This window comes from Lynx canadensis, chromosome A2, assembly GCF_007474595.2.
Source record: "Lynx canadensis isolate LIC74 chromosome A2, mLynCan4.pri.v2, whole genome shotgun sequence".
Lineage (NCBI taxonomy): Eukaryota > Metazoa > Chordata > Mammalia > Carnivora > Felidae > Lynx > Lynx canadensis.
The window spans coordinates 143,892,345-143,904,507 of record NC_044304.2 but is presented as its reverse complement, the minus strand read 5'-3'; the positions used below and the strand labels follow the sequence as shown (position 1 = coordinate 143,904,507).

Below are 12,163 nucleotides of genomic sequence, written 5' to 3'. Positions count from 1 at the left end.
CTCTTTCTCCTCATCTGTGGACCCGGTCTGGTCCTGTCTCGCTGCCCCTTCTATGCGGCACCTGTTTGGAGGGGCTGGGAAAGCCATGCCCACTCATGCTGGCCTTAAATGGCCTCTAGTTGGCAGGAATAAAAGCATTTTTTAAATTAGCAGTACTTCCTGTTTGTGTTTTTCCCATGAACATTCATACTCCCACCCCTACTTTTAACAATGATATAATTTGCTCTATATCTAGCTAGCTAGCTAGCTAGCTGTCTTTTATCTTCCTATCTTCCAATCTATCTGTATGATCTCTTTATGTATGTAACTATGTATGTATCTAGCTGCCATCTATTTAATTTATCTATATGTTTATGGAACTATCTACCCAATCTGTCTAATCTATATATTCATCTACCTGGGTGTATATCTACATATGTATGTAGATATGTATCTATATTAGTGTGGACACTCAGGCACTCATATTGTGCCCACACACACACTGATAGTACATCATGGCATGTCACTTTTAAGTCCCAACAGGTATCTCCAAAAATAAGGGACTTTTACATAACTACAATATACAGTAATTCCTTAATCTAAGGAAATAGACATTACTTCCTTAATTGCATGTGTATTTTTTTGCAAAGCAGCAGAGTGGAAATGCCATCTTTCATACTCTATCCCTTTATACACACCCCTGGGGCATGTTTGCTTGCAACTTCTTGGCAGTAAGTTTCACATCTTCTCAGTTTTGTCTCTCTGCAAAAAAAAAAAAAAAAAAAATCTGGCTCCCCCTGGGAAGCCTTGGTATGTAGAGAAAGAGGGGGAATATGGGGAGAATGGGGTGAAGAATGGGATATTTTGAAGAATAATATCCAAATTCTTTCCCTTTTGAAGAGCAGGGGCATGGACTGATAATGGCTGATGGCACAAAGCGGGATAAAAAGAGTGGGGGCACGTTTGTTTTCTCTCATCTGGGAGTGCTACTCATCCAGAAGCTATCTTCATCAAACACTCTAGAGCTGTGCTCTGCAATAAGTAGCCACCAACCACATGTGGCTATTGTAATGTGACTAAAATTAAGTAAAATGCTGGGGCACCTGGGTGGCTCAGTCGGTTAAGCAACTGACTTTGGCTCAGGCCATGATCTCATGGGTCACTAATCTGAAGCCCTGGGTTGGGCTCTGTGCTGACAGCTGAGAGCCTGCAGCCTGCTTCAGATTCTGTGTCTCCCTCTCTCTCTCTGCCTCTCCCCCGCTCGCTCTCTTTCTCTCTCTCTCTCAAAAACAAAACATTTCAAAAATTTGTGTAAAATGAACACCCCAACTCCTCATTCCCACTAGCTACATATCAAATGCCCAAAGGTCACATGTGTCCCCTGGCTGCCGTATCAGACAGTAAACATTACAGAACATTTCCATCAGCACAAAACGTTCTATGGGACAGCACAGCTCTAGAATGAAATTCCAAGGGGGACGGAGCCTACCCTGCCTCTGCCCTGCTGACAGACGGCCTAGGTAAATGGGTAAGGTTTTGTGGGAAGACAATCTGCACGGCACAGTCTGCGAACAAGCCATTCATTCAACTACAGGACTCATGTCAGCAATGGAGGGAGCTGTCAGCTGAGGCCCCATGGCCAAGCACGATCAAGCGGAGGATGGATGGCCACCTGGGGGAATGGGGCCCAAGAGACTATGAGTGGGGGGTGTGTGTGCCTCCATGCACACGCATACCCATGCATCTGAGTTTGTACATGCGTTTATGGAACGATGAGGAAGAGATCCTGCCTTAAATGACCCCCAAGGTCCTATCTCTCTGAAGAGTGTATTCCACTCCATATCTTTGGCCTGTTCTTAAAGTTCTCTGGGAAAGAAATGCCCTAGTCTCTAGCGTTCTCAAGCTTCACTTATTATATTAAAATTTTTACAAAATTCTTTTATATCTCTTGAGGAGAAACATACTTACGAAAACCTGAGGTCATTTTCCTCTGTGCAGATGGAACCTCTCTCATGTGGTTTTAGCTTCTTTTCTCAACAGATTTAAAAACCAGGCACTCATTATAGTGTGGTGCAATTTCCCACACCACACACCACACACAGTGGGTCAGGCATCACTGTTGGTGTGTGAGAACATTTTAGGAGGCATGTAGACACTGCTTTAAATAAGGGTGAGTCAGATGGGGCGCCTGGGTGGCTCAGTCGGTTGGGCGTCCGACTTCAGCTCAGGTCACGATCTCGTGGTCTGTGAGTTCGAGCCCAGTGTCGGGCTCTGGGCTGACAGCTCGGAGCCTGGAGCCTGCTTCCGATTCTGTGTCTCCCTCTCTCTCTGCCCCTCCCCTGTTCATGCTCTGTCTCTGTCTGTCTCAAAAATAAATAAACGTTAAAAAAATTTAAATAATGGTGAGTCAGAAATGAGAAAATTATTCACCTTTCCACTCCCTTTCAATTCAATTTGATTGCATCAAACAGAAGCTTTCATTTTGGTCCTAGTATTTAGTGCCTCTATAACAGTTATTAATCTTTTTGTTTTTAATGTTTATTTATCTTTGAGAGAGCGAGAGAGACAGAGCATGAGCAGGGGAGGAGCAGAGAGAGAGGGAGACACAGAATCTGAAACAGGTTCCAGGCTCTGAGCTGTCAGCACAGAGCCCGTGAGATCATGACCTGGGCCAAAGCCGGATGCTCAACTGACTGAACCACCCAGGAGCCCTGCCCACCCCCACCCCCTTTTTGTTTTAACAGAGGGAAAGGGAAACACAGGTTCTGAGCCTTGGACAGGGGAGGGAAATCTAATTAGGATTTGATAATCATTTTGTATTTATTTATTTATTTATTTATTTGTTTATTTATTTATTTGTATTTGTGAGAGAGAGAGAAAGAGAGAGCATGAGCAGGGGAGGGGCAGAGATAGGAGAGAGAGAGAGAGAGAGAGAGAGAGAGAGAGAGAGAATCCCAAGCAGGCTCTGTGCCCACAGCACAGAGCCCAATACAGGGTTTGATCTCACGAACTGTGAGACCATGACCTGAGCCAAAGTTAAGAGTCAGATGCTTAACTGACTGAGCCACTCAGGTGGCCCTGATTGTATTTATTTTTAAGGTCACTTTCTATTTATGGCAAGTGATTCTGGTCTTCCATTTTATGACAGTGATTAAACTATTCCTTTCTAAATAAAAGTACTTAAGAGTCTATGTCAATAAAGACATTGATAGAGCATATGGTAGGTAGATGAAGGCCAAAGTTATACAGACAGTACAAGAACGATGGTCATTTTGGAAACTCTGTTTTGATGGAAAGAGTAGTGGACATTACAGTCCATTCTAGTTGAGGAAATTGAGTCAGAAACCCCAGTCGTGGGACCTTGGGCAAATCACTTCAGCTCCCTGTAAAAGGTGGGCAGTGATGGGGAAAGTACCTGTCTTGCCCAACTGATGAGATCAAAGGTAATGATAAGGTGGGATAATTGGTAAACCTCCAGGGTGGTGCTGAGGGAGTGTGCTACACCAGCATAAGGTGTTATTACCATTGCCCTGTGCCCATAGGATTAGTAATCATTCTTTCAAAACCAAAAGGACAGCTAATCATATCTGGATTCTTAATCCTTCAGGGCAAAACTGGCTCCTTATGGAATCACTGGAAAAAGTCTAGCGATTCTGGTGGGAATGGGAAAGATCATTGTAAGAACTGGTTACCATTTGGTGCCGTCTCTTCTGGATAGAACTTGGAGTGGTCTGGGGCCTCAGTCTCCACCCATATCCAGACCCCTATTCTGTACTGAGTCAGATGCACACCAGGGTCTTGGGGGTGGCCTTTTGTGATGTATTGTCACTTGAAACAGGTGTTTTGCTAAACTGGGTAGGGAAAGTTCTGTAACAGATATTCTCATGGATTTGGACTCTGGGGTTCCTCTTGTGTTTAGCGTAGTAGTTTCTCCTGGAGGATTTGGATTTCTGTAGGTAGCATCCCATTGACCTGGGAAGGGAAGAGGAAATAGAAAGCTTCAGTCAGTCATTTGTTGAGCTTAGGCTTTTAAGAAAAATCTGGTAAGACCATCTGTGAAAAGAGACAATAAAATGATTTGTTCCATTCTTGATGAGGGATCACATAGATGCATGTGAAGTTAATTGATAGGAAAAGACAGTAAAACTTATTTTTTAAATCATATTAATGGCATAAAAATAGCATCAGAGTTCAAAGGGATACTAAATTCAACAGAAAAGATTTACTAAGAATTCAACAGGATTGGGGAAGACTTATGATAGAGTAGAATGCGCTAGGTGCCAGGCTGTTTACTGAGCATTTTAAAATCATTATCTCACATAACACAACAATCCCAGGAGACAGATATTATATTCCCATTTTATCCACAAAGAATAGGCTTTGTGAGGTTCATTTTTCCAGGGTCAAACAACAAGTTAAACTGATAAAAATCTAATTTTATCAGAACCCAGTTCTGAGTCCAAAAATGAGCTCTTAACCACTATGATACACTGTCTATTGGAATGTCAGGCTGGGAGGAGCTTGAGAAATTTAGTTAAATCAAAACCCTTCACGTAACAGATAAGAAAACAAGCCCAGTGTGATTTCATCCAGTTTGGCCATAGTAAAGGGTTTCTGTAGAAAACTGATAGAAAATGGAAGAAGGGAGTGAACATATATTAGGGGTCTATATCTGGATTCATATTGTCACTTGACCGTCATACCACCCTATGAAGTAGATATTATTCTCACTTTACAGATAAGGAAACCGAGGCCTAGAAATGTTAAAGCAATTTCCCTAAAGTTCCAGGTTTATACGATACCAAAACCAAAGTTCTTCTTCCTACAACATCCTCATAACTTTCCAAGTTGAGAAAGCGAGGTCAGCTATGAAGAAACGGGGCTAAGAGCAGTGAAACGTCCTGAAGAGGTGTGAACAGGGAATGATGGATTGGAGGCAGCACCTTAGGAAAGCAAACTTGGTGTGGAGAGGAGATTGAATAGGATGGACCCGAGGCAGGGGAGTGCTGCTGGGGCGGGGGGTTACTGCGGTGTAGGCTTTTGGTGACAAGCCTGGAACCAAAGGTATCAAAGGTAGTTAAGAAAGAGTAAGCCCTCAAGAGGCATAGTTAAGGGAGTACCGAAGAATTTTCAGGGTTTGGTAAAGGGAATGAACGGGAGGAAGGAGACATGGTGCTGAGGTCTTGATCCAGAAGCATTTGAGAGGGCAGCCATGCCCTAGATGGCCATGGGGAGGGCAGGAAGGATCATCTTTGGAGGGGAGGGTGAGTCGGCTGATTTTGAGGGGATAGCAAGACAAAGTCAAGTCAAGTGCCCATCAGGAAGTTGGAAAGAGATGAAGTTAGAGTTCGGGAGGAGGGTCAAGGCTGCAGATGAATATTTGGGAGCCATTAGCACTCCAGGGATCCAAGGGTGTAGGGATAGAAAGTGCATGGGATAGAAAGCATACCCTCAGAGTTACCTGTCTACCCGAAACATGGGACAAAACTGCATCTTAACAAAGAAAGATAAACACACACGAGTACACCCAATTTTGTCCCCTGCACGTTTGCTTGCACACTCGTGTCAGTGTGGCATAACAGTGAGAAATCTAGATCTGATTGCCCCTCCTTTCTCTAGCAAGGCTGGGTTTAGAAGCCCTAAGAGGAAAAGCACATATCTGGAACAAATGTCTGGCATTGATCAAGTTGTGGGACACACGTCAGCCCAGGGGAGGTGTTTTGGTCTCATTCTCACCCACCTCCCTTCCTTTCTTGCCCCTCAGTTCCTGCTCCCCCATCTCCAGGTCCTTGCCCATTTTGTCTTACCTAAAATTCCCAAATACACTCTTTGGTAATCTCCTCGCTGTCTGCCAACAGGGTGCCGCTTCGGTCGGATCGCATGTAGAAGCCATTGGGTGCCAGTACTGTGAGCAAGTTGCTCCCATGAAGCTCTATACAGAAGTTGAGAGCGAACTTTCCCCAAGGGCGAAAGGTGCCAAAGGACGTTATTGACCAGAAGGATCCACCCTGTGCTGAGGAGGGAAGAGCTCAGGTCAGTGCCCTATTCAGGACAAAGTTCTCCAACAGTACAGCCTAAGGAGGCTCCCGGGAAGCATGCCAACCCTCCCTGACTACCCTACCCTGCCTGTGTTGGCAGGTCCCCCTACGGAAACACAGGAGGGCTGGGTTTTGTTCTGCCGACCCATTCTGGGGGTGGGGGGTCTTGAAGTGTGAAAACAAACAGAAACTCTGTTTCTCCTTTTATGGTGAGTAGGGTCTGAGCAGCAGGCCCTGAAGTCTGAGTTGGGGCCAAGGCAGGGCTAGACTCTGACCCCAGGGATGAAGAGGAGCTCCTCACCCTGGAAGTGGTAGATGCCTTGGCGGCAAGGCAGCAGGTGAATGCAGTCAGGCTGATCCATATTGCACTTCATTAGGTCGTGTTCTGATGAGGTGCCCACATACCCATAACGACCTCGCAATACGAGGAAGGGACGGTTAGCTAATCGAATCCCAAATTCCTCATTTGGGCCTAAAAGAAACGGAAAGGAGTTATCTGGATGAGCTGCTTCTAGATGCCTTCACTGATAGAAGCAGGAAGAGGGGCCCTAATTGTAAGGTGTTGTCAATACTTTAACAATTTTTGAACACCTACTATGTGCTGGATTGTATGCTAGGTGCTTATGAAATGTTTGTGAAAGCACTTGTGGAACCCGAGAAATGTTGATGTTCTTCCTTCCTTTGAGATGTGTGAGCCTATTTAATCCTCACGATGATCCTGTGAGGCAGGCAGGTGGATATCACTTCCATTGATTATGGAGCCAATGAAACTGAGGCTCAAAGAAGTGGTTTGCCCAAGTGATGACAAAAAATCAGTGACTCAGCAAATACACAGACCCAAATCTTCTGGCTCCAACTCCAGTGCTCTTTCTGTCATATCTCAGCTCCCTCTGAAAGCATCTCTGACTTGGAATAACCTGGCAGGAAGGCTGTTGTGCTTACCTGGAATGGTGGCTTTGGCCATCAGCAGGCCATTGTCTATGATGCCCAAGAAGCGTCCATTGGGAGCCTGCAGGATAATCCTGCCGCAGTTCCAGTGCATGTGGAAGAAGGTGCCAGACTCCATTGGGTGCCCATTAGCTACCACTGTCCTGTGGTGCCTCTGGAGAGATGATAGGGAGCAGAGAGGGGAAACAAGGACTGAAAATCTCAGCTTTCTTCCCAGCGTTTCTATTCCTAGACCCTTTCCCACATACCACCCACTAGCTTTCTTCATTCTCCCTACCCTGGGAGGGTATGCTTTATGCTTCCCCATCCTTTTTGGAAAACGTATTGTGGCCTTAGCTCTCCCACTTCCCCAGTTTGCTATTTCCCAGAGCCCATTATTAAAAAGGGACCTGGATATCCATATGGAGAGAAATAGTCCTCAGCCCAGACTCCAAAATCATTTCAAAATGGATCATAGACATAAAAATGAAAGCCATACAATAAAATGTCTACAAGAAGACACGGGAAATTCTTTGCAACTTTGGGACAGGCAGTGATTTATTGGGATGAAAACTCACTAACCATTTATAAATGGAGAAATTGGTACCTCATCAAAATTAAAAACTTGCTGCTCAAAAGACACTTGTAAGCAAATGAAAAGGCAAGCCACAGATTGGGAGGAAACACAACACATATATTTGGCAAAGAACTTGACTTCAGAACATAGAAAGAACTCTCAAAACTCAATAATAAGATAAACAATCCAGCGACAGATGGGCAAAAGATGTGAACAGACACCTCACAGAGAAGATCTACAAATGGCCAGTAAGCACATGAAAAGATACTCAACATTATTAATTATAAGGGAGATGCAAATTAAAGCCACAGTAAGATGTCACTACATACCTACTAGAGTGGCTAAAATTAAAAAGACAGACATCACGATGAGGATGTGGAGTAATTAGAACCCTCATACATTACTGGCAAGAATGTAAAATTGCATACTCCCTTTCAAAAACTAACATTTTCTTAAAAATATAAATGCACGTTGATCACGTGACCCAATATTTCGACTGCTAGGTACTTGCCTTAAGATAACTAAAAATACAGGCCCACAAAAAAACTTGTACACAGATGTTCATAGTAACTTTATTCATAGTAGCCCACACTGGAAACAACTCAAGGGTTCATCGACAAGCAAATGGATAAGCAAATTACGTTTGTGTTTATGAGTACTAGTATGGAACACTACTCAGCAATAAAAAGGAACAAACCAGTGGTACACAGATCATGAATCTCACAAACGTTATGCTGATGGAAGAATACATACTGCAACCCCATGTAGAATAGACAAATCTAATCTATAGTGACAGAATACATAAAAGGGAAAAGAGGGAATTTCTGTGGAGATAGAAATATTCTCTAACTTGTGATTGTGGCATACTTGCATAGGTATATATATATATATATTTGTCAAAACTTATTGTATGCGTAAAAGTGGTACATTCTATTGTAAATAAATTCTGCCTCAAGAAAGTAAATTTTTTTTAAGAGGCCCTATTGGATAAAATTGGGCCCATTGGTTGAAAATTGATATGGGCCTCCATTGTTCACTTCAGCATCTAGTCACTTGCCTTGAAGAAGGAGAAAGTACGTCTAGAATGACAGAACTCAGGGATCAAGGGTTCTCTTGCTCAGAAGGCCAAGGTCTTACCTGGGCTAGGTAGCAGCCATTTGCTGCACGAAGCTGCAGGGTGAGGCTCTCGTTGTCACATTCAAACTGGAACAAGGACATTGGGGTTACGTGCTCAGAGGCAGCATATACCTCAACATCTGCAGAGAAAGAATATGTCAGAGGGAGAGTCTAGTCTCACCCTCAGTGTCAGCCCCTCCTCCACGATTTATGGCTGGGGTTCCCTCTGTTTGCCCCCCTCAGCTTTCATCCCCTTCTGGACCATAGGAGCTTGGAAAGACCCAGGCTACTTTCCCCTAAAGCCCATGACCCTGGCCTTATCACCCTGCTCCATGGCACAAGAGATCTTCTTGGGATCCCAGCACATTCAAAAATCTTTGCTGATCCCAAACATATTTTTCTCTTTTCAGCAGCCAGCTCTCCCTCCCTCCACAGCAGTGTTGAACCCAGCACTTGCCATAGATGATGGAGAGGAACTTCCGAGTCTTTGACCTGAGGCTGACCCACGTCGGACAGCGCTGTAGGATGAACCACTCCTCACCCCTATGGGGACTGGAGCCCAGGCCCAGGAGCTGACGTGTGCCCTGTGGATACAGTATGCCTCCTTCTCCATCGCTCAGTGCCACGAGCCCTCCAGGTCGCACTTGCATGTGAAGAGCTGTCTGTGATGAGGGTTGGGGGGCCAGCCGGTCTAAGTGGGACAAGAAGAAGTGTGTTGAGGTCTCCAGGTGGTAGCATCCATCTTGGAAATGCAACAGGAAGCCACATTCCTCCAGGCAGGGCACTGGCGCATCCACCCAGACGCGGCCCGTGGTAGGGTCAGCCCGGGCATAGCAGTGGTTAATGGGGCTGTAGAGGATCACATGAACATGCAGAGCTGGCCGGGGGGTCCACATGTGGTAAGCTGAGAGGACCCTGGAGTTGCAGAACACATCTTCACCATCAGACTCCAGATAACGACCACTAATAATGCACTGGAGAGTCCACTTGCCATTGCGGTGGAAACGCAGTAGGAAGCATCCATGGTGGCTGGTCCTTGGCCGGCCATAGGATAGACTGCCATCTGCCTCGCATAGGAGGTAGAGGCCCTGAAAGCTCCTTAGTCGTACAACAGCCTGTGCGTCGTGTTGATTGCTCACCAAGATCTCCCAGGTCTAGAGGCATTGGGAGGAAGAAGGAAATCAGTACTGCCACATGACTAGGCCAGGGAGCCCTACCACCATCACCCCTGGCATCACCCTAGAACCTTCCTTGGGACCAACCACCTTCTCCCCATCAGCCTCTTTGCGGTCAGCTCTTCCACCCTCTCATCCAACAGTAATCTAAAGATTTCAGGGGGCCTCTATTCCTGGAATCAGAGCGCTTCTCAAGATCCCAAGAGAAGCTCTAAATGCTTACTTCTTCCAGCTACCAGAAGGTAAACTTCCCTCTCTTACTTGGTGGCTTCCTTCAATACCTAATTTTCCAAGAAGTGTTTTGGTTTCAATGTTACTTTCCTCTTCCTCACTGTTGCCCCTGGAGAGCACACTAGCCACACTCCCATCCCCAAAGCCCGCCTCGCCAGCATGGCAGGAGAAGAGCAAGACCTCTTACAGGTGGGTCCAGGCTCCAGGGATAAGGATGGGAACACACACAGTTGAGATGCAGTTGTCTGGTTCAGCTGTGATCAACCCTGTTCTAAACAAGGACCTTGCTACCGCCTCACTCTGTTGTACTGTTGCAGGGCTGCCTATGCCCTTTTCTAAAATGAGCTCTCCTAGGCTTGTAGAGTACCCCATCCCTGAACTACAACCAGAACAGAATCATAGGCCTTGCCGTCACTCCACTTGTCCAACTTCCCTTGGACGCCCACAATTTTGCCTTCCAGCCTGGGCTGTTATCTCGCCTCTTTGTGATGACGCAACCACTCTGTATTGGGATGGAAGGAAGAGAGCAGCCAGGGAAGACTAGGAAGGAAGGGCTAACGCTTTGTCTCTCGGAACAGGTTTAGAGAGGGGGAGACGGAGCAGTGGAGACCTGTGACCAAAAGCCTGGGGTAGGAGGCTCTCAGCCTGACAATGTCAAAGGCTGGGAAGATGATTAGGCTGAGAGTGTACCCCTGCCACCACCGCGTGTGCGCACACAGACACATGGACACACGCACACGCTCACGAGAGCTTGGCCATTGGGAAAAATGGCTCCAGTACAGGTTTGCTTTGTTACCTGTCTCCGGCCCAAACCCCTCGCAGTAGCAGTGACTATATTCTTATACATCTCATAAGTGAGGTAGGATCCTGCCCAGCTGATGAGCCCAACCCTTAGCTCCTCGGGCTTGGGGCTTTGCGTCCACTCCACGTCATCCATGGGGCCGGCACCACAGGTGATGACTCTGTCCGGCCCAGCCTTCCCCCCAGTGGTGCGGTTCCACAGGCCATAGGGCCTAGAATCAGGCCTGTAGTACCCACCAGAAGACGTTCCCAGAGGGAACTTCTCAGGCAGAGGCTAGGCTAGGGCCCAGCGCCTCTGTGACCCGGGAGCATTGTGACTGTGAGGGCTGCCTCTTATCCATAGTGGGGAAAGGGCACTGGCACAGCATTGTCAATCTATAGCCCAGAGGAAGTGGGTCTAGGGCCTTGGGCATTAACCTCCTCACATCACTCCAGGAACCGAGGTCGGCTGAACGAAGACTGGGCATCAGAACTTTGGCCTGTACCAGTGATAGCCCATGACTACAGGCAAGTCCTTCTCCTTCTTCACGTCTGTTCCTCATTTTAATGGCAGGGTGAAAACCAACCTCTTTCCACCCTCCGAAATGAGTTCTGCTTGGCTCCCTTGGGACTCAAGTGTTTTTGAAGTTCAAGATATCCAAGAAAAATCGATTAACTTTTACAGCCCTTGGGAGGATGAGGCCAAAATGTCTCAGAAGGTGCTTTTCAGGAAGTGTGAGGAAACCCTAGACAGATAACCAGCAAGGATCATATTACTCGTATTAATCAGAAAGGGTTGGCTTAGAGCAGGGTAAGGAAAATGCCCTAGATGGGGAGAGCACTGGGCATCTTCCTCATAATCCCCAGCCGCACTGCTGCTGGGCAGCCAGTGAGTGCTGGCCCTCAGGATATGAGCCCTTGCCCTCAAAGGGTTTCTGTTGGCCAATGGCCATTTCCTCTGTAGGGAAAGCCCCTACAGGGCTCATTTCCTACAAAGCTCATGGAGAAAATCAGTGAAGAACATGGAGGAATTGACAACATCAAAGGAGAAAGGCAAGAGGAAATAATGGTGGTGATGGTGGTTTTTGCTTAAGCTTTGCTGGGATTCAAAGAACGGGCAGAGTAAACCACACTTGGAGAATAGCCCACACTCCTGGTTCCATTCATATGCTTTCTTATTCCCCGTGGTGGGAAGAGGGGAGTAGAGGGCAGGGTTGTCTTCCCAGGTAGAAAGAGTTCCAGTGCAAGGTGAGGAACTGTAATTTGCAAGGCCCTACCAATGTTTTACAGAAAAAGGCTAATAGACTACGGGTGACAGAATCACCTGGCATATTCTTGCA

General features: G+C 46.4%; 1 protein-coding gene across 1 annotated transcript; it reads right to left on the bottom strand.

Moving 5' to 3' along the window:
- Positions 1–5,786: 5,786 nt before the first annotated feature.
- On the bottom strand, positions 5,787–10,980 carry FSCN3 (fascin actin-bundling protein 3). Its single transcript, XM_032592532.1, has 6 exons — positions 10,840–10,980; positions 9,095–9,791; positions 8,659–8,777; positions 6,960–7,119; positions 6,319–6,489; positions 5,787–5,992 (listed from the first exon to the last, which is right to left on the bottom strand). Exons 1-6 carry the CDS (start codon positions 10,978–10,980, stop codon positions 5,787–5,789), a joined length of 1,494 nt encoding a protein of 497 aa, XP_032448423.1.
- Between the last annotated feature and the right edge of the window lie 1,183 nt (positions 10,981–12,163).